General features: G+C 37.9%; 2 protein-coding genes across 2 annotated transcripts; both read right to left on the bottom strand.

Annotated features, from left to right (window-relative positions):
• Nucleotides 1-332: 332 nt before the first annotated feature.
• Nucleotides 333-9084, bottom strand: LOC105385174 (circadian clock-controlled protein daywake). Its single transcript, XM_038113480.2, has 5 exons — nucleotides 8926-9084; nucleotides 8545-8764; nucleotides 2385-2515; nucleotides 889-1044; nucleotides 333-538 (listed from the first exon to the last, which is right to left on the bottom strand). The coding sequence occupies exons 1-5, from the start codon at nucleotides 8978-8980 to the stop codon at nucleotides 387-389; spliced, it is 714 nt and encodes a 237-aa protein (XP_037969408.1). The 5' UTR covers nucleotides 8981-9084; the 3' UTR covers nucleotides 333-386.
• A 4491-nt stretch (nucleotides 9085-13575) lies between these two features.
• Nucleotides 13576-20628, bottom strand: LOC105389566 (circadian clock-controlled protein daywake). The gene is made up of 5 exons (XM_038113786.2): nucleotides 20475-20628; nucleotides 16081-16300; nucleotides 15349-15473; nucleotides 15024-15176; nucleotides 13576-14463 (listed from the first exon to the last, which is right to left on the bottom strand). The coding sequence occupies exons 1-5, from the start codon at nucleotides 20530-20532 to the stop codon at nucleotides 14312-14314; spliced, it is 708 nt and encodes a 235-aa protein (XP_037969714.2). The 5' UTR covers nucleotides 20533-20628; the 3' UTR covers nucleotides 13576-14311.
• Nucleotides 20629-23305: the final 2677 nt, after the last annotated feature.

The following is a 23305-nucleotide window of genomic DNA, read 5'->3' as shown; positions in this document are numbered from 1 at the left end:
TTTATAACCTCAAAACAAAACACTTCAACTTGACAGTTGACATCATGTGTCAACTGTCAAGTTGAAGTGTTTTGACAGCTGACATTTACGTTTCGTTATAGCTGTATGCGTATTGCACTCTATGCGATGAAGCAACAACAACAAACAACAACAGTTTAAAAAGTAAATTAATAATAAAACAGTTTTTAAACTGTTGTTGTGTGATTGCAGCTTCTAGGATGATTCATTAGTATTTTATAGAAAGACAGGTACAATTTATGTATAACGGAACGTGGTCCTACTGACTGAAGCTAGGAATAAGGACTCAACACCTTAAAACAAAACAATCTTAAAATTTTCAACGTTTTTATTAGCAAAAATGATCCTAACACTGGTTCGAGGTCGTATCAAGCTAGAGCGAGTTCGTCGGCCGGCACCGCCTTGAACAGCGCCTCCACGGAGTCCACGGTGCGGGAGACGATGGCGTGCACCACGGGCGGCCCCAGCTCCTGCATCACGGAGCGCCAGTTGGAGTTCGCGAACTGAGCTACTGGCTCCGCTGGAAAAAAAGAATGACATGATGAATGATAGTTAGGTTAACAAATTCTCAAGCTCTATCTGGGTAATATTAGGTAGGTACTTATTACTTAATACGAAGGGTGCCTTTCCTGGGGGGGTGCACCATAGCTAGTGACTGACGGTACTCCGGTTGTCCATTTACTACGGTGACAAATGGATGATGGAGAAGGCTGAGCTATGCGTCCAACAACTGGTATACGGACTTCTAATTTACTGTTTCTGTTTCTCTACCCAACTTTCACCGGTTTATCCTTCTAGCATCCTGCACTCAAGAACTCAACCCTCCCAGTAATAACATTATAACCATAACTCCTTAGTCTCCATCCTTACCAAGCAGTTTGTTTCCATTGAAGAGGTTCTCAAACTTGAAGTGCGTGTTGGTCTTAACGGTGAAGGTGTGGTGCCAGTCGGTGATGTGCCAGTGCGGCTTGCCGTCAGCCCCGGGTGCCGTCACGAAGTCAGCGTACGCCTTGATGATGATGTCTCCTGGAATGAGGAAGAGATGGGGTTAGAATGGAGATGAGTAATGGGTGGGATTGTTAGGTTAAGTCCCTGCACTGAAGCGGTTGGGAAGGTGTAGTTCAGATTGCTACGTTTTAAGTAGGTATGAAGGTATGTAAGTAACCACGTGAAGCTCATTTGTACATAGGTAAGGAAGTAATTATATTTATCAGAATATTTGCGTACTTACTAACGATTTAATAATACACAAAGTCACAAAGGGTAAGCTAGAAATTGTAAAAATGATTACGAGGGCATGTCCTTATAGCTAGTTGCACGCAATTTACTAGAATCGTCGCCGGCACCTACACAATATGAGTTTACTTTACTTAGGTAGTGAATTACCTTGTAGCAGAGCAAGTAAAACAAGTTTTGTTGATAAATATAGGTAGCTATGTCCTTAAACTGTAGGTATAATAATAATCTACGTCCTTAGGACCTACCCTTCTAAGTAATAAATACTTAAAAGAAACTCGCAGATGTAAGTTGCCATAATAAAAATGCACAATTTAAGGAGTAGGTAAAGTTTCCCACTACCTCATAGCTACAGGTAAACTTGGAGTTTTCGAGCAACTGGTATTCTAATAGCCATCGGTACAAAAACATAACTAACCTCGACCGTGAGGATTAAATAATTTCGACACGGCATGCAGGTTGCATCAGAGGTCACAGTCACGGATCTCGTCTAAAGGTTCTACTGTTTTTTGTTCATAGCACCTATGGTCAAATGGTCACGTAGACTCGTCTCCTTCTATAATTAATTACTTATTTAAACTGCCTCCGTAATCTACAGATTTTAAAGATTCGTGTTACCATCCAACAGAGTTCCGGGTTTGGATGGATTGGAAGATCATTTCTTGGCGCAGTGATTCTGCTCTCCACTAGTTTCCACTATTTCAGGATAAGAGTAAGACCGGGAGTAATTATTTGGATGCATTTTTTTGTACGTGTAACGAGTTCGGACATCGACAGGCAATAAGGGAACTAGGATAATGCTCTATTTATTTGCATACGAGTTGAACCTACTCTTATCATTAAAACGCCAAGCTGGGTCGATGCTAGAAAAAATAGGTGCGCTACACGTTGCTACCCATTGGACCTGCGAACATTTCTATATTAAGGAGCTAGCTAGGAGCTCACATTTCAAAACACAGCATGCGGGATCACTTAAGGAGTCTCCTTGAGTGACGTATATCAACTTTATAGACGCACCCTGAGTAGTCAGCGGCTGACGCCAATCTGACTGGCCATGGCTAAGCTATGGGCAAACCTGACGCTCTTGCGTATGTCACCGACACTCTAAGAACAGAACAAAATCCACTCACGTATCTTGATGACGTGCTTGCCCTCTCCCGATATCGGCAGCACCAGCATGCGGCCCGACATCTTGTAGTCGCCGCGCAGCACCACGCTGCAGCGGATGGTGGCCGCCAGCTTGCCCTTCTTCACGTCGTGTCTGGAATGAGGAAGAGGAAAGGGTTGAATGATGATTGCAGTGAAGAGAGTCTTGGGGGCGGGGAGGGGGAGGGTGATGATTGAAATAAGTGTTGGACTGTTGGGGGCTTTGGGTTAGTTTACTCGTCGGAACGGGGAAGGGGAGGGGTTGAGTCAATGATTGAATAGGGGAATATTTTTTACTTAATCTCATGTGCAGTTTGAGACAAGAATCGAATCCTTGGTATGAAGTAGAGTAGAGACCGCGCCTAATTATTTGACATTGTAATCGATAACTGTTTGTAAATACGTATTCCTATTGCTAGCCAGTACCAATAGCTACGATAGTTTGTTCGCATTTTTCAAAAAATAAATAAAATGTATAGGTATATTTTGATACTGATTAGTAAAGATATCCACATAATACCTAACTACTAACTAGTAGCAAGTTGTCGATAAAGTTCCGGACTACAGCTTTATATTTACAGCCTCCAGAAGGGCTAGTACGGGGCGCATTTAAGACGTGACAAAAGTTTTGCATCGCCCTCACTCGCATCGCGCAGCCTCAAGAGTGAGCGCGACGGAGGACTTTTGTCACGTCTTATTAGCGCCCTGTGCTACTGGGCCAGATAAACTTAACTAGTAAAAAAGTCAATCTGAGGTAGGTAACTTGCTTATGACATAATAACTTCATACCTAATGCTGAAGCACCTAATTACATAACACAGCACACTGATTCGCTACAATCAATGTCACGTGAACGCGATACTGACACTAGAATAATAGCGAAATAAAAAACATGGAGATTTCTAAGCTTTTCAACTCTAATTATGTGCAATCAACTCACTATTATTAGATCTTGAATAGACTGTATTACAGTAAAAAACCTGGCTGAAACTGAGAAAAAAGTGTAATTCTATGTCACAGAGGATTCACGCTAATAATTTAAATGCTATTAGTAGAATTAAGTAGACAAATTCGCTATGCCTTGACTTTGACCGCAGTTCAAGGTAACCTATTCTTTGTATAGTACCTTTAGTAAATAATATAATTAAGGTACGTTATAGTTATTCCATAGTCTACATTACACTGATTACAGTAATTATCGTCATCCGTTCACGGCATTTAACACGACAACATTGACATCCGTAAAAATACAAAATGAGTCACTGTGCAGCAAAAATCGACTGAAAATAATGAAGTTTTAAAAAGCTCAAGACGGTTCAATCTAGATTAAGAAAAATAAAGTTTTGACACTATCTCGTTCCTAATATTCAGATCAGACTGATACTATACGTTACAAAGGTGGAAAAAATATATCTTATTAGTTATGTATGTAAACTCGTAGTGTCTTGAGGGGTGAATTTAAATTGACATAGCCCTACTAGTAACTTACTTACTGACCACTCTGACCAGCCGACGAAGTGACTGACATTTTCAGTAGGTCACTAGTAGGTAGACCAAAGCAACCCAATAGTGCGTTATGTGAGGTATCACTCACTTCCATCCAAAGGTTTTCTGGTAGAGATTGCTATAATTATTATTAAACATTTATTTTCAGATATAACATCCATAGTGAAAAATATAAGCAATAAGGCCGCCTCTTTGTACAGTTTTATTTTTAAGTTTTGTTTTTTTTTGTAATTTTTGTTCTTGGTGCAAATAAAGTGTATTGTATTGTATATTTTTCGAGACCTTCAGTTATGCGAAATACTGAAATGCCGGTATAAAGGCCTTATAAACTCCTGAAAACTACAGAAATTTTCTTGATAACTTTGGAACCGGTCGAGCCGATTTCATCTAAAGAAGATCAATTTTAATCGCATACTAATAATGTATGTATACCTATTTCCTATAATTACCATGGCACGGGTATTAATAATTAACATAGATATAGAATTTGCCAACAAGAAACATCAATTACCATTCTAAATAATTCATGTCTCGATGGGATTAAAAGTGTTGATTGAACTCATTATCTGTCTATAGTTAATGAATTCTTCTTATTACCTATACACGTGCTATCAATGCTATTGAGAAGGAAAAGAGAACGATCAAATCACTTTTATTACATACACAGACCTGGGAAAAGATACTAGATCATAATAACTTAAATTCAGTTAAAATTTGGAGTCTTTTTATTTAAGATCACTTTTGATTTCGTCAAAGAAAACAAAGAGAAAAATATGAAAATCGGTTTAGTTTCCTGGCTCTTGAGAGCCTCGATGCTCAACACAGGCAACATTTTTTATATAGTTAGGATGGATTTTTATCAGTGACTCCCCGTTGACAGAATCAGATTTTCAGCATTTACTGTGCCTTTAATGCAAATCCTAAGACTTACCAAGTGAATGGTGGTAAAAGTGCGAATCGCGAAATCGTTCGGGCTTTCACCATTATGAGTCGGTAAATCTTAGGGTTTACCACTACATCTTAGGATTTACCGTAATTCGGGCATTTGCAATTGCGTCTAGTCGATCTCTTCAAAACTGCGATAGAACAGAACACTCTTATTTATTAAAGATACAATAAAATTTAAATAAGGCGCTAACAAGCTTATCCACCACTCCCTTCAACGATAGTTAACTATAACACTATAACGATTGTTTAATAGAGAGTAATTACTAGTTATACATTCATTATGTATTCCATGGATATTAGTCTAGGCTCCATGGTATCCTTGCGGAAGTTCAACTAATCGTTTATGGTGTGAGCCGTCTGATCGCAAATTAAATACTTGTACCTTAGATTAACAATATTATGAAAAAGATGGTGTGTCACATAAAACACTCTCCGCATTTTGTTTAGTATCAAGCCGTTTTAAGTTCAACCTAATGGCAACCATTCTTCCAATGAATAAAGTCACAAATCTTCTAACCGAACTAATTCAAAATAAGAGCTTAGGTAGTGGTAGAAATACTTAGGGTTTCTTTTGCACTAACACTTCATCTTGTTCGTATATTATAAATCTAAGCTTGTACCTACACTTATGTACTTGGTAAATGGTGTTTACTCTCGGCGGTATAATTTGTGGTCATAAACCACACACGATTAGATCACCTTTGCGACTTTGTAGTTTTCAACCTGCGAGATACCTAGAAGTTTTTGTGTTGACTCGCCAAGTGTGATAATTATAATTACCTACCTGCCTGTATGTTACTGAGTCTATAATTAAGTTTAGTCAATAAAAACACTAATCCTATTACTTGGTTTTGCATATTTTTTGTAGTATCATCCGTATTAATTCATATTTTTACATATTACCTGCACCGCTATTAATTGCAATTTTGTTTTTTCTTGATTGTCTGTAAGATATCTTTTTTAGTACCTAGGTATGTCCACTATTCATTATGTCCGTTACTTAGGTATGTACAATATTTGTGTGATGTTAAGCTATAATAAACAGAATACCAATATGTTAGGTAAGTAGCATATGCTCGTAAAATTTCGACAATCCACGAGTATGAAGACAGGGTGCATGAAAGACACTAGGGGAGGCTCCGTAATAGGTATTTCAAACAGTCTACTTTTGATAGGGTTAATATTACCTTAGCCAAGCACAAGCTCTCTTGTGTTAGATTCCACTACCCGCACTGAGCGGCAGGGTGGACTAGACCTAATCCCTTATTTTATTGGAAGGAGACCCGTGTCCTAGCAGTGGGGACGAGATGGGTTGTGATGATGGGGTGCGTATTGCGACGTATAAAAACGAAATGTATAATTTCACATTAATAACGTTCACAACATATAATGAACGTTACGTATAACAACAAAATCTATATTTTCATAAGGTATAAGATTCAATTGGTATAACGTACATTTTATATAAAATCAAAATATATAATACTTACGAGGACTAATATCAATTCGTATAACATACATTTCGTATATCGATTAAAATATATACTATCATTTAGTATAAAGTTCATAATCTGTGTTTAATTACCCAACACCGACAAATCCCCTAGCACCAAAACCTAAAGATAGGTGCGACGACGAGCAAAGCGAGGAGGAGCGTGTTAGGTGCACATGTTCGTCGAAACCAAAGCGGAGCGCAGCGAAGCGGAGCGGAGCGTCTCCCCACATAGCGCCAATAATAATAATAATATCAATACCCCTAGTACCAAAACCTAAAGATAGGTGCGACGACGAGCAAAGCGAGGAGGAGCGTGTTAGGTGCACATGTTCGGCGAAACTAAAGCGGAGCGCAGCGAAGCGGAGCGGAGCGTTCCCCACACATAACGTCAATAATAATGAAAATACGATACGACAATCTTGTATACTTTTTGTGCATTATACATTATGATAATTATATCCGTTGTAGAATATATGTTATAAACGTTATGCATTTTAATCGTTATATCAATTGAAATTATACTTTTTGAACGTTATTCTTAACGAAATTATGTATTTAGTAATTATGCCTTTCATTTGTTATGCACAGTGATCGTTATACTTAATAAATTTATATCATATGGGCGTATACCTTGTGAATGTTATACCATTCGTTTTTATACCTCGTATTACTTACCCGTGATGATGATGTGATGAATATCACCTTTAGCCTCTTTCTTACATTGAATAATACATTTAAATCATCAGATCTTTAATTTAGTATTTATATTAATCTCGTTTAGTCTGTCTGATTGTTATCGATGCTGTAATTAGACCGGTGTGCGGTAAAATTCATAATTTTTAGTCGTCCTATGGAATCTCCTTAGGTAGTTATAACTTTTTCTTATTTTTATATTTATCTATAGGTCTTATATTGTAAGTGCTGAGATGATTTTACATTTTACAATGCATTAGTTATGGATAACGTCTGGTTACTTCTCAGTATAGCAGTAAGGAATTTGCGGTTTGTTTGAATTATACTGGCAGTCAGAACGATTACTAGGTATACATCCATATAATCAAATAATGCTCGCTTAAATTTATTATTTATAGGTACCTATGTAGGTACTTATAAACTTTTATTTCGGTATACATGTGTATTGTGTAGGCATGGCATAATCTACTTGTCGACAGCAGCCTTGGACACCGTGACACGTAATCAAGTTATGAAGATAGAATCTCCACGATGTTAGTTTTGTTTAAGTCTTTCCTCTTATTTCTACCTTGTTTGCTCCTCGTGTGCAAACTAGTAGGTACTTGGCCCTAGTACGTGTTCAATTGTCCATTCAAGTCACTGTACTCAGCTGTTTACGAGCAAGCTTTTGCGGGTCAAAATTTGGGGAATTGCCTAGACAACATTTTTTTTAACTGATTGCCAAGAACTTGTAACGTGTTTTGGCTCGTTGTATGGTGAAACATAAAATATGTCATTTGTTTTGGAACGACTTTGTTACGTATGTTTTTTTTTAACGAAAGAAAGTAAGATATTGAATCTCTTAATTCTTCCTGGGTTTATATTTTGTAAGTAATGGTTAGATGAACCAGTGATAGACCACCCCCTAGGGATACAACAATCATCCTGAACTTAAATTAAATCATTATTACCTACAAGCTGTTCCCGCGCGCTTCGCTTCCTACCTTAAAAAGTTTTCCATTTGAATTCCGGGATAAAAAGGAGCCTAGACCGTATGTACACCAAATTTAATCCAAATCCTATCAGTAGTTTTGGCGTGAAAGAGTAACAGACAGACAGACAGACAGACACAGTTACTTTCGCATTTTTAATATTAATATATAAGTTAGGATAATTTTATTTGCAAAGCGCCTAAGAACAAGCCTTCATTAGAAATGGCGGTTGCGGAAATGTGGGCACAGGCTTAGCTTAGTGTGGCCTAGCTCTTATAACACCACCTTTACTTTTGTATATTTTGTTAAAATATAAATATATTTTTGAACATTACTGTAAGTATATAAATAAGTGTTTATTATACTTACAATATATATTTTTTTCAACTAAATATTTTAATTGTTTCAAAAGTACCTACATATTTAGTGAGGATAGAAGCTCATCAGAAAATTGATGACGTTATGCAGTTATGCATTATAGCTTTTCTGCGGTGCATTGCTTATCATGTGAAAGTGACAGAAACTACTCACTTGATAGCGTCCACCGCGCACCCCTTCATGCCGGTCACCGTGGTGTCCTTGAACGTGAGCTTGAGTCCGTTCTGGTCTCCCTCCACCAGCGGCAGCAGTAGCGGGTCCAGAGAACCGATCTGCAGCTCCGGGATACCAGGGGCGATGAACGGCACAGCAGCATTCGCCGAGGCGAGCAAGCAGGCGTTGTCGTCCGTCTTGCACTGCTGGATGAACGGGGCTGCGGGAGAGGGGTAAACTTTAGTTTCTGAAGCTCTTCGGGAGTTATAAGCTCCTGGTAGCTGATTTTATTTGTTTGCAGTTTATCTAGAATTATTGGATAGGTAAACACTTGTAGGTATTCAATTTTATTTTTGTAAAGAAGTTAAATAAATTACTAACCGGAAGCAGACTTCGCGCCCAAAACTGCCGCCAAAAAGCAAAGATAACGCAACATATTTTTTCTAATTGTTTTTTTTTGTTTACACACTTCCCAGACCTCACTGCTTCCGTCGATTCACTGTCTGTGCGCTCCGAGAGTCTGTGTCAAGCTTATATGTCGATGTTGGCGATCAGAGTCGGCGTGACGTCACGCAGGGGTCGTTGTTTAACCGCAATAGTTAAAACACAGGTATAACACTTTGGGAGTACGTACAGAGGATCTGACCTTCACCTTCATCGCTTATGGAAACTTCACCGCGAAGCGTCGTCGTGTTTTGGGCAATGGGTTCTGTTGTCTATGCGTCGTGCGGTGAGGAGTACCTACTCAAGTAATCGCCAATGCGACATTGTGAGTCGCATCTTTGTCTAAAGCAAGGTAAGGCCGCCTAGGTTTTCTTTCATTAAGCATTTATGGTCGTGGACGTAATCCCATAATCCTATGGCTGGCATAATTTAAACTTGTAAATGAATAATAAATGTACCAGTACTTAACTAACAACTGTTCTAAAATATAAGCCGACCAAAGAGGTGATAGATTGGCCGGTACATTGGAGGTACGTTGACCTTCTATCATTGAACTTAATCATGAATCTTTCTTAGTGACATAATACTTTGCTATCGACCCTAGAAGCACGTACGCCACTGCCATAATAGGTTTTACCTATATGTTACCATGTGTAGATTTATTTAGAGAAGGAATTTTACAGCTATCCTCATCTAATCATCACTTTGGTGAACATACGTTGTTTTCAGCTTTCGATTCCTACGAATTGCCGATTCGACTCGATGGAGAGTAGAGAGACTTAAGTACCTGGCTAAAATAAAAACCATACTTACATACAAGATACAAACGCTCTGTATCCTAGAAGCTGACTGAACATTATAAGGTCCTTCTTACGGGACTGTGTACCATAAAACCAAGTAATTACCTATGTTAATCCAAGCAGGTGCAAGTTAGTTCGTAGAGCGCCAGCAAACCTCCATGTCATTTCAATGTCGCGTATAATTGCATCTTCTGGAAATGAAATTAAATAAAATAGCTCTAATCACAATACTATTATGGAGGTATGTTGCTGGACACGTGCCTACTCCACTAAACATGAACATCATCTAGTTTTAACATGAGAAAAGATTTTTTTCTCATTATTAACTTTATTACCTAGTTACGTATTATGTCATTTAATTTTATTACCTGGCGATGTTTCATGTTGTAATTTAAAAAGCTAATTGCTATTTTTATCACGAGTTAACTGAACATCTGGAGGTTTAAACTGTAGATCTGATGAAGAGGTATTTCCTTGCCCGCAAGATGCCTGAGTTCATCCTAGCTCATTTTCAGAGCAGCCAAAAGTGATATTATGAATTACCGTGAATTTAATCATTTGTTTTTGATAAAATTAACTTTTATGGAATCATTTCGTTGGTTATAGAATTTCGTTGGCACAAGAAAATATGTAATACCTAGTTATACCTACTAATATATTATAATTATTCGTATCGTAGTATGTTTATTATGTAGGTATAGTTACCTATAGGAGTGTAACTTTAGTTGCATATATTTTTATTGGTCGGGTGTTAAAGTTGATACGCCTACTCGAATTGACCTTATAAATAAAAACGGGGTTAAATAAACTACTTTTGCCAATTTAAACGATTCGACTTGCAAAAAAAACATTTTAATGGACAAAAAATATTATAATCAGTAAAGAGAATTTGAATATTCCGCATTGTTTTGCAGGAAGAAAGAGCTTTCAGCGTTAACTCCACCTGATTGTGAGTGTAGTAGGTACATACAAAAGTCACGTTACTAATCAAGATGATCTTCTAAACATAGATAATTAGCTAGGTATAATAAAGCATACCATATCCTGAGTTGACATATTTACGTCGCTACATATTGCCAATTGCAGTTATCAGGATATCCTAGTTTTTCCTAATAGGAGCTAGGTACATCGTCCTTCGCCCTACCATTATGGAAGCTTCATAATATTTAACCAATGTACTCACTTATACTTCTATTATTTATTCTTCGTATTACTTAAACAAATATTTCTTAGCTGAATATCGTGTTATTGGTTTTGATAAAGCGAATAGATTCAGGAAAATGAAGCACACAGGAAGATTCAATGCATTCGCAATTTTGTAGGGAAAATCATTAAAACTCGATTAATCCTTGTCAATCGGTTGTGGCACGCTCACTACTTAATTAGGTAAATCTTTATATTCTGTACCTGTTAATTAGCCTACGAAGTTAAAAAAAAGGACACACTTAAGTATAGAACATATTATCAATACCTATTTTATGAAAAACTATGGTAAATCAAATGCTATAAAACTATGTTGTAATTTTATTTGTAATGGTATGCACGCACCAAATACTGATGTAATAATATTTGTACGCCCCCATGCAAAGGGCAGGATATAGCTGTACTTATAATTTTGTAATAACTTGCCATTTACCTACATTCATGCAAATAAATATATTATTTTCTATTCTATTCTATGGTAACTGTTGTTGATAGAATAGCTGCAGACTTAGCTACTAATTTTCACCGAGGAAATTTCGACTAACAAAAACTTTTAGGAGCATCACCTAGAACAAAAGAAAAGCTGTAAGTACCTGTGTTTCTTACTTGTAATTACTAGAAGATTCTCCAGGAAAATAGAGACATTACGAAACAATTACCAATTAATTATGTAACAGGACATGATCATTGTCATTTCTTAGTTGTAGGTGCCAATAGCACGAGATAAGAATCGCGACGGAAAAACAAAAGCTGAAGAAAACCTCTTGGTATGACTAATGGTAGGTAGCTGGTCATTCTATGACCGTTCTTCTCCTAAGACAGAAATAGCCCCCCTTATCCGAACGGAGAGTAGTTTGTTAAAATTAAAGTTCATCATAAAATTTGATATTTTTACGATGAATAAAAACATAATTTACTTTGACTTTGGTCGTTTGTTATGACTCTCACGGGATCTCTGAAATGTAGCACTAAGTGCAAACATAACCTGTGACCTTTTTACCGCAAACTGCATTGCTCACTCACGTGCGCCTACCTCCACCACCACTAGAATAGCTTCGGGGATTCCCATCGGAGGGTTGTCGACTTGTCGACTCCTATTGTTTAAATTCTACATTAAAAATCACGCATATTTGTGACGCATTGAAAGTAACTGTTGTTACGTTGTTTGGGTGAATAATTGATTTTAAGTAACAAACAGTGTTTGGTAGAGGATTCTAAATATAATATAGGAAATGGTACTTACTGTGGCAGGTACAACATGAAAAATATTTGCTTTTCAAATTATTATTAGGTATTCATCACCTCTTCGTCATACTTACGACGTAAGTAAACGGTCAGCAGTTCTCTCGGTAAATTTAGGCACTTTAACTGCTCTCATTTACTTACTTTAAAGATTGAATATCCACCTATGTGTGCTATGTATATAAATCATAAATGATACTGTATACATATCTAACTAACTATAAGTATTTACTAATGTATTTTATGTGTTAAACTTGTACCTACGAGAAGATCAGAAGGTAGACATGAGTCACTCTTCAACGCTGCTTGTCAGTCGTCACTCGCAAACCTACACCACCTAGACACCAATTATGTAGTGTACATAATTATAATAAGTCTAATACATACACACTAATTACAGGTCACAAAGTAGGTACTTAAGTAACATAAAAAATCCAGCTATTATCAGGCATTTATCTACGTGAGGAGATGATAATAATTAGTGAGTCATTTCTTCGCCCGAAGAGAGTAAATTTGGACGTTAGTGGTGGTGCTGGATGAAGAAGGCCGAGGACTCCTGGAAATATGTTTTAATATTGGAGCTGCGATGGCCACTCTCTAAATCAACGAACGAACGAACAAAATTACAGGGAGTCCGAAGATTCGGAAAAACAAATCTTAAGCGCTAACGCATGAAAATTCGCGTCCGATTTAGAGAGAGACCCTCCCGTCTGCACCTAGCTCTCGTGAATGGAACCTTTGGAGCATATCCCCAAGGTCTAAACCTCTTTCCTAAGCTTGGGCAATGTTTCCACCACGGTTTTCTATTGCGAGTTGATAAAAAGAGCGATGGTAACTAGTTATACGTTGCACTTCCCATGTCAGAGATGGGTTTTTGAACCCGCATACTGTCCTGAAAAGATGAAGTATTTTCATAATCATTATGCTAATGATTAAGTGTCATTTGAGGAAGTACGGGCTCTGAGATTCCACTAAATATGAATAATATAATCAAAGTCACACGCTATTGTGATTTTAACTAGCTTTTTGTAAATTTCTAACGTAGTTGTGAATTAAAACGTAAACAAATTATAAGTAGGTAAGTACTTAGTACTTCATTAGCTACGTACATTCTATTGTAAATAAACGTATTGATATTTTTTTATGCCAACACAAACACATACGTATTCACGGATATTTACTTCCTTTTATACTTATTGAGACATTTAGAATGAGGAATTGTGATTCCTTCGTCCCAAAATGTCTTCAAGCTCCAAAAACCCCATGTAGTTACCTAGGTAAAAAAATAATACTTACGACATTCATAAAAATTAATGGCACTGTAATTACAAACTTTTATTTAACAATCAATTATCAGCTATGTTATACTAAATACTCGTACCTATGTACAGCATTTCAACCAGTCCGATGATAATTTCCAGTCTTATTAAGTAGTCTCATACAAAAAATCTATCTTGTTTTTCAGTCGGTGCCTGAAATATTGACCTAGGCATCCAGATAAATTTATATACTTATATAAATATCATCAAAAATTAATTGGAGATCGTACACTCTTGTCTGTATTCCATGCCCTAGATTAACATTTTAAACATTATACCTAGTACTTAAAATCGTACTGCTTGTACAATATCATAACAGTCTAGAAATGAAGGTTCGTCATCAATTCTGGGTAAACTCTATCTTATAACATACCTTAAGCTTATACCAACTACGTTCCGATATTCCTTAAAGTGCTTAATTCTTACCGGGAGCATTCGCGTGTTATGTAACGTTACATATTTGAGCATTACAACATTGAAGGAGGAGAACAGAGCATTACAATGCGGACCTGTAATGATAATGATACAATAATGTAATACCTTGATACAACTCGTCATCAATGCGCTTCACTTCCCCTATCCCAATAAGTCAATATTGCATTACACGCAAACACTCTTCAGGGTGCTCAAACTATAATGGTACAGTACACGTGAATGCTCCCGGTGAGGGACAATAAGGCCCCATTGTTGCGTTGTGACTCTGCGACGACGGCGACGCAACGCACTAATGGGTATCCTCGCCCTTATTCGCTTTAACCCCTAGTCTAAAGCGAGCTGGTTGGCCGGCACAGCCATGAAGAACTTCTGCGTATCATCCACGATGCGGGTCACGATGGCCTTCACGATGGGGGGCGCCACCTCGTGCGTGATGTCCTTCCAGTTGCCGTTGGCGAACTGGTGGATGCTGTCCGCTGAAAGGGGAAAGGGGGTTAGGTAAAAATACAACATGTACGCGTCATGAACATAAAGCAGGGTTTACAGTCACGCTCATAGCTTTGAATCGTCAGCTCTGTGACGATTCGTACTATTATTTTTCTCAAGGATGACACTTTCTAAAACGTAGCCTACGTTTTACTACGTTATGTAAAATTATACCAAAATTTCTTCAATCGACCACAGCCTAAACCCTCCCTTCATGGGCAGTAGACCCGTACCCTAGCAGTGGGGACGTAATGAGTCGTGATATGATGTCTGATGACGATATCAAATGATAGATTTAGATACTGCACTACTACCATTTTAAACTAAATGCTTGATTCTATAATATTACTAAAAGTTAGGTACTTATTTTGTTTCATTAGTGCACACCCTGGGTCACGCTTTACTAAATTTTTGACCAATTTCCATTGTAAACTTAAAGCTCCGCTCTGCCTAGAAATTTCCCACAGGGCGCTGAAACATGGCGTCCAAAAGCATCGAGCGTTGAATGTAGCAGCGGGTACCAGGCGCGCAGAGATCTAAAGACACTCACACAACTGTTTGTTCCCGTTGAACAAGTTCTGGAACTGGAACTCGGCTCCAGTCTTCACGTCGGATGAGTGTTTCCAATCCGTGATCTTCCAGTGCTTCGCGCCACGGGAGTCCACGGTGTCCATGTTTAATAGTATCTTCACTACGATGTCACCTGGAATTTAAATAATTTCGAGGTTTAATTTTATTCGGCGTGTACAATGTATATTTTGAAGTCAGTGCTGGCATCTGTTAGATGTTTAGTGAAACACTTGCGATGGTATCAAGGCTACTTTCATCTACAAATGGAATGAATAGATGTGATAATGATAATAATGAATACTTACGGATTCTTATTTTGTATTTTCCTTCACCTTCTATCGGCAAAATAAGAAGTTTTCCAGCCAATTTGTAGTCTCCATTCAAAGTCACGGAGCACTTGATCTCAAGGTTCAACTTGTGTGTCTGCCGCCTGGAAACATTTAATAAAAGTTCAACATAGAAATAATAGATGGAGTTAACATAGCAATTCTTTGGTATGGAATTTACTCATAGCTCTTTGTGCGTGCTGCTGCCCTAGTACTCTCAGTGTTTGGAGAATCCTGCCTTGCTCTTGAGATTCAGAATGTTCCGTATGTTTTAAGCATTCGCTAAGAGATGGCACCAGTTAGAGAATAACATTGTTCGGAATGACGAGTTTTGTCACTGTATTTCGGATGTGTCTGTGTTTAACTTAGGACAACCCTGTAATATTTAGTTGTAGTGTACCTTCTTGTCAACTATGGTATGAGACATCTTGCTTTCTTAAGTCTTGCACAAAGCTTACACGATTCTTCTCATCTTAATTATTACTTATAAATCACCACAGAAAACACAACTGTTATATATCTATCTCATACTATGGGGTTGTCTACAACTCTAACCAACACAAGCACTTGTCTATTTATATTCGCAAAAACTTCCATTGGCAATAAGTTTGGCAAATACACTAAACACAATGGCAGCTTTGGCAAAGACACAAATGCGGATAGTAAATAAGTGGGGTAACAGCATAAGCTGTAACAAACACAAGCACCCACCTCGCATGTTCCACCGCGCAGTTCCTTAACCCCTTGACCGTCGTGTTCCTGAAGTCCATAATTAACCCGGCCTGGCTGGCCTTCACCCGCTCCACCAGCATGGGGTCGAGGGGGGGCAGCCCGAGCGCGGGGACACCCCCCGCTAGCACCGGCACCGCCTTCTGGGTCGAAGACTTCAGGCACTCACTGTCGGCTTGACGGCATGGGGTGATGAAAGGGGCTGGAAGAAGATGAAATATTGATTTTTTATGTAACTATTCAATGGTTTACAAACCCGCACTGGGTCGAGTGGATTAGACCTAAAACACTTTCTTCATTGGAAGGTGACCCGTGCCGCAGCAGTGGGAACGTGATGGGTTGTGATAATGATGCAAGTATTTATTGAAAGCTAATATTGCTGAAACGGGGAGGTTTATTCTGTAAAGTTATCTGTAAGGTTTCCTTTTCTCATTTTATTACCTACCTCGGTACCTGTAATAGGTATTATTGAGAAATGAAATAACGGTTTTTTTTAATGATCCTCATGTTCTATGTAAAAAAACGTTTTCCATTTATTTGTTTCATTCATACATGCATCGTGAGGTAACACGTCATAATATAGCAAGTACCTTTAGTTGAAAAATTGTTCATATACTTAATTATAATTAGTGCCATTACATATTCTATCGTGTATCGCTAAATGCAGGAAAATGTCAAGAAAATCTTTTTCTTGGACACCACATTGTTATCCTTGCCTTGTGATTATTTAGTTATGTAGTACGTACTTATAGATGCTTTGAGTAAGTATTACTCTTGTATTACCTATATTTAGTATCACCAGAAGATGATTCTAAATTAATATAAACCAGATAACATCCTGTAGCGTCTTTAGTACATTTCCAGTGAGTCCAAACCTTGAACCTACCGAGGTGGTCACAGGTTCGGATCCTTACTATCCATATTAGGACCCAGAGTTCACTACCGCCTGCCTGGTGGACTAGGGCTAAAAACCCTTCCTTCATTGGAGGGAGACCCGTGCCGCAGCAGTGGGGACGTTATGGATTTTGATGGCACAACAAACGAAAAACAAATCAAATATCTATAGTATGAAATGTTTAAAATAATGTAAAACATAAAAACGATTGATATATTATTTGCATTGGTATTGTAATTAGACTTGTAAGTCTTGTATCTTGTAATAATAAACCGTGACGGCATTAGTCAATTAATTAAACCTGACCTACGCAAGTGCCTCCTTTCTTTAACATCAACCGGTTGCTGATGTTGATCAATGTTTTGTTTAAGCATTTAATAATTAATGGTTTTTTTAATGCATATAATTATTGTTTATTTTTTAGTTTACGAATAAAGAAGATTCGGTTTTCTAACTACGACTCGAAGCGTCCGTAACTGAGCGACAACTGGATTTCAAGTGGTTCTTTTCTTGACGCATCCGTGCTTCGGACGGCACGTTAAGCCGTTGGTCCGGTTGCTGCTTCGGCAGCAGTCGCTAAGCCTAGTCAGAGGCCTTCGGGCGACTTGAGAAGATCTGACGGTCAGGTTGCACACTTACCCGACAACTCTCTCAGCACAAGCTTGCTTGTGTTGGGGTCCACCAACCCGCACTAGGCTAGCGTGGTGGACTATGCCTAAACCCTTCCTTCATTGGAAGGAGACCCGTGCCCCAGCAGTGGGACCGTGATGGGTCGTGATGAACTACGACTCTATCTAGTTGGTAGTATTAATTAAAGATGATGAAAGATCAATACTGATTTCTCAAAAAAGCGTAGGTAACTATGTATAGTTCTTCAGTTGAAAGGTGCTACGTTGCTAAACAAATTTTAAAGCGTCCTTCTGGCTCTCTAAAACAGATCAATAGGTATCTACAATACTTATTTATTACAAAACCTAGTAACGTATTCTGTTTGCCATACATTTCTCATACTGTTATTGGCTGCCTACCTTTTTGCTAAAACTACGGAACAATACCGATTCCGCAACACACCCATTATAATACGATAATAATAGACAACTTAATTCCCAGGATCAATTTATACCGAGGCGAGGTAATGATTGATCAATGATCGTGATAATCGATGTAATAAATGTAGTTAAATGTAATGTAGCCCTTGTTAACATTTATCTTAAAGCTGAACGGCGCATCATCCGAGAAAATTATATCTAGGTAAGTTCCTAGACTACCTAGGTACCTGCTCATTATATGAAAATCTGTCTAGCTTCATCAAGCATCCACCACAAGGTATATAGGACCTAAATGATAATTTCATTCAAAGTGTAATAAAGTATTTAATAATTAGTCATAAAAGTTTGAAGAGAAAGGTCTTCAACCAGTGCGTATATTCAAATACGCGGTCACTGCGGATTTGAACTCGGAATTCTCAAAAGGATCGCAGCAGAAATAACACAATTCATATACGTCCAGTATAAAACACTACACTAAAATGAAACCTGTACACAATATTTACATACAGTGTATCTGGTCAGTCATATAAAGAGGGTCATACAGCGAGGGTCAGGGCTCAGGACCACCGCCATATTGCCAAGGGCTTCCACACTAGAAGCCGGTCAGTAGTAGGACACACATTAGTCATCTATGTTTATTACTATCTAGGTTGCATATCTAGATAAGCACCGAATATGAAATAAGCTGCATAAGTGCGAGAGACTGACGCACGATTGGTTCAGGGGACATTAGAAGATGGGACCATTAATCTACAAACTTCCCTTTTATAAAACACCTTAGGAAGCTACTTTTTTTAAAGGCATGGTATGGTTGAGGCGTGGTGAAAACAATCATTCCTACATTTTATTTCCAGAGGTAGTTTACAAATAAATAAATAAAATAAATAAATTCATTCCTATCAAAATAATTTGTCTGCGTGACCGAAAATTATAACCGAGTATGTAAGTAATAGGTAATTAGTAGAGGAATAGTTCTGCTGATTTTTTATCCTAAAGTTACTAGGCAATTAATGTATCGTTAACTTCAATTCTATATTTAACGCCTTTTCATTTGAACTGACTGTTTTAATGACATTGTGTTCGATTTTTGATTGTGGAAACCACTTCTAACAATTTTAAACACTGCAATTTATACTGAGAAACAATCTTCCTTTCCCCATCCTCAATCAATCCCCTCGATTAGTAATAATTATGAACGAGGCAATTTTCCTATTCCGAATCCCGCGAAAACTTTTACAATAAACCTACGGTTACCGTATTATATTATAACGAACACACACACACAGGGTGGATTTTTATAGCAGTGATATTCCCGTTTTTCAGGTAACAGGCCGTATTCTCAAAAAATGAGATGAAAAGCCGCCCCTTCGAGTGACGTTTTAACTGTCTTGCTAAGAAACATGCGTCGTATTTATAAATGGCACTTTATAATATACGGTTCGCCCAGCAGTCTGGCAGCTTGATTGCTGAAGTACAACGTGTCGAAGACCGAAATGCTGGTGTTCAGAGCGGGGAGGAGTCCGGAGAGGGTGCCCGAAGTCGTTCTGGATGGGGCACCGGTTCGGGTTGTGCAGCAGTTCAGATATCTCGGCCATATACTGACGAGTGACCTCAGGGATGACACTGACATAGAGCGTGAAAGACGGGCACTCTCGATCAGATGTAACATGCTTGCCCGAAGATTCCACAGATGCAGTGAGCAAGTTAAAATAACTTTATTTAGGGCATACTGCCAGAACATCTACACTGGGCATCTGTGGATCAACTACACCCGGAAGGCGATGAGCACCATGAGGGTGCAGTATAATGACGCATACCGCACCCTCATGAGGCGGCCGCGGTACTGTAGCGCGTCGGGCATGTTCTCTGAGGCGGGAGTGCCTGACTTCTTCGCAGTCCTGAGGTCACGTATAGCGACATTCTGGTCGGGGCTGCGCAGCACTGGGAATGCAATACTGAAAGTGGTAAGTGAGGATTTTAGAAATCCATTCTACAGACACTGGCTCTCTGTTCATCAAGACGCAAATCGAAAATAAAAATGACCTTACCTATTTAATAGGTATATGTGTGTTTAAACTGACAATAATTGTAATACTACAATTTAATTTATTTGTGTAAGTACGTTTGTGTTTATATAATGTGTAATATGGGTGTCTAGCCTGAAATAAATGACAATTTATTTTATTTTATTTTTATTTAACCCTTCAGGCTTAGAAGAAACGTCTCCAAAGAAACGATCCTGTGACTTTTCAGTGTAAGTACCCAGGTTTTTTTTTTTCTCGGAATTCCAAAATAGTTAGTCTAGAAGTTTTTCAGAATGAGCCTATCCTGTATTATGTATGTAAACTTCAGACCCCCTAATTCATGACCTATGAAACAGAAGTTAAGGACAAGTTAGAAATAATTTCATTATTATTGTAATCCAGACTCACCCAGTCCACCCTCAGCACTCACGACCAGCGCGGCACAGGCGAGCCACACTCTCAGCATCTTCACGACACTGCAGATACAACCTACAACCTAGTAGTTATTCAACCTACGACCTATCTCACCACCACACGACAAATGGCACGGCCCGACGACCGCCCTACATTTTATACCACTAGTTAGAAGACAATTTTTACCCATTATTAATCGATATTGATCGTTAATGACGCGATGTGATTGGTTATTGTTGCGCTTGATTGGTTGAAGAAGTTAGGATTAGAGTGATTTATCCGACGTATGGTTTTCTTCCAATAAAAAACTCAATTAATTCTCAAAGATCATGAAAAAAACCTAGCTTTCCCGGAAATCATTTCCGATTCGGATTGATATCAAAATTTTAAAGTAACAAAGACTAATTCCCTAAATTCATACAGTTTTTTGACACTTTACATTAGGTTTAAAATTTACATAGTGATACATGAATTTCATCTTTTTGTCTGATGTAAAGATTCGAAAATCGTGTGTTTCAATGTCAATTTTAACCTTGGTTGTAAATTTAAAATACTATCTATGAATTTGAGGGTAGGTACTGCTACAAAAAAATATATTTATAACGTAAGTATAGTACCTACCTAATTTCTTTTTAGTAATTTATCAAATTGGAAACTGAAGAAGGCTCTATCAAAGCGAGGCCATCATGGTCATTCATCGTCACGTTTCTTTCAGGTGGCTTGGAATGACCCAATGGAAACAAGACTCCCCGGATAGGTACCTCCATATTTTAGCGATTTTGTTTTCATAGGGATTGTAGTTTGAGGAGGTGGTTTTTATACATATGCTATCAATTTAATCGGGACGGCAGCGGTGGAGTTGTTAGCAACAGTGAAACTCATGCTGAAGAGTCTAGGTTCGATTCTAGACTGGGAAAGATCACGAGAATTGGATGTAAGTATTAGAGACATTATGGCAATATGCTCGGCTTCTATAATGTAATGTAATACATATACAGTAACGTAACAGAAAAGAGGGTGCAGTTATGGTCTTCTGCTTAACCCACAGTAGGGGTGTACGTACTACGTACATCAAATATGACGTTTTAATTTTAAAAAATATTGATATCATTTCAAATATCAATCGATAACAATAACTCACGCCCTTGCATTGTGTCCATGTAGCAAACACCGCGAGATCGCTGAATCGTCTAAAATAAAAACGTGTTTTTGCACGTAAACAGCGCGAGCCATTACATCTGCTACACACCGCATTAGTAACTAACAAGTATTGTGACACGTGACCAATAATGTACGTTTACTAGGTATCTATAATATGACGTTAGTTATGCACCCTTCCTCTTACATTGTCGGTGAAAAGCATTGAAGCTGGACTAGAATGGTCACGTAAGTTGGGTTTTCAACTGAATTTCATCTAAGAGCTCATATATGAGTAGGTATATAGAAAGGTATACTCAGTATAGAAAAACATCTCAAATCCGCGTTATTCTAAGATATCCGTTGCTCAGCAATAAAAACAAAAAAACAAAAGCACTAGACATTTGGGAGCCTACATTATATAGGTATTAGTATTTTTCAGTAATAAAAACAAAAGCACTAGATATTTGGGAGCCTACATTATATATTAGTATTTTTCAGTTAAATCATTAATGCGACGATTGAAAATGTATTTCACGTACAATAGGTAGATAGAGTTACATTTACAGCCGATATTTTGTTAACCGACGACGCCCGCCGACGCTCCAAACTTTAAAGGGTCGTTGTAAACATGAAATACTAACACCAACCGACCTCAACTCGCCAAGGCTCCTTAGACAAGAAAAACGAGAAGAACTATGTACAGTATAAAGCCAGATTCTGTTCAGACGCAAGTTACATGTATACATTATGTTTACAATAATCTACATAAAATCCTAACTAATATTATAAATGAGAAAGTAACTGTGTCTGTCTGTCTGTCTGTCTGTTACTCTTTCACGCCAAAACTACTGAACGAATTTGAATGAAATTTGGTATACATATGGGCTAGACCCTGGGAAAGAACATAGGCTACTTTTTATCCTGGAATTCCCACGGGAAAACTTTTGAAGGCGAAGCGAAGCGCGCGGGAACAGCTAGTAAAGAATAAGCTGTAAAGGATTAAATAAAAAAATATACATGGGATGCTCCAATTTAAGTGCGGTTTATGCATTCCGTTCTCAATATACAAATATACCTGCCGACTGAGTTAGTGTCATGTCAGTTTAGTAGGTATTCTGAATAAAATGTTGTCCCTTACAATCAAACAATGAAACGTTGAACAAAGAGTGGGTGTGAAAAACGCTTAGCCTGTCTATTACTATTAAGTATTATCTATTCCATGCTATTACAAAATGAAGTAAGTATAATATTAATTACTATTAGTATTGGGACGGGAACATAAGCAAACAATATGCATTGTTTTTGTGTAATTGTGATATTGTTAGTATATATTATAATTATACAATTATATTATTCCTACACATACACGCAATAAATCCGGATCCAAACAGAGGTTGAACTTACCGCCCGCCCAACTCTAAAAGGATATACTTAGGCCGATATGTAATCTACTATTGCGTGGTAGCGTTCTTGAATTTTTTACGCTAGTTACATACATAAATTTACAATATCTACACAAAATAAAGAATAAAGAATAAGCTATAAAGGATTAAATAAATAAATATACAGGGTGTTGCAAAAATGGTATACAAAGCCCAAAAGGGGGTGACTCAGGGGGCTATTCTGAACAACTTTTGTTCTACGAGATTTGGAAATTCGCAAAAAAATAATTCTAAACAAAGTTT

The sequence above is a fragment of the Plutella xylostella genome, chromosome 23 (genome assembly GCF_932276165.1).
Source record: "Plutella xylostella chromosome 23, ilPluXylo3.1, whole genome shotgun sequence".
NCBI lineage: Eukaryota > Metazoa > Arthropoda > Insecta > Lepidoptera > Plutellidae > Plutella > Plutella xylostella.
This window is presented reverse-complemented; position numbering and strand designations above follow the sequence as displayed.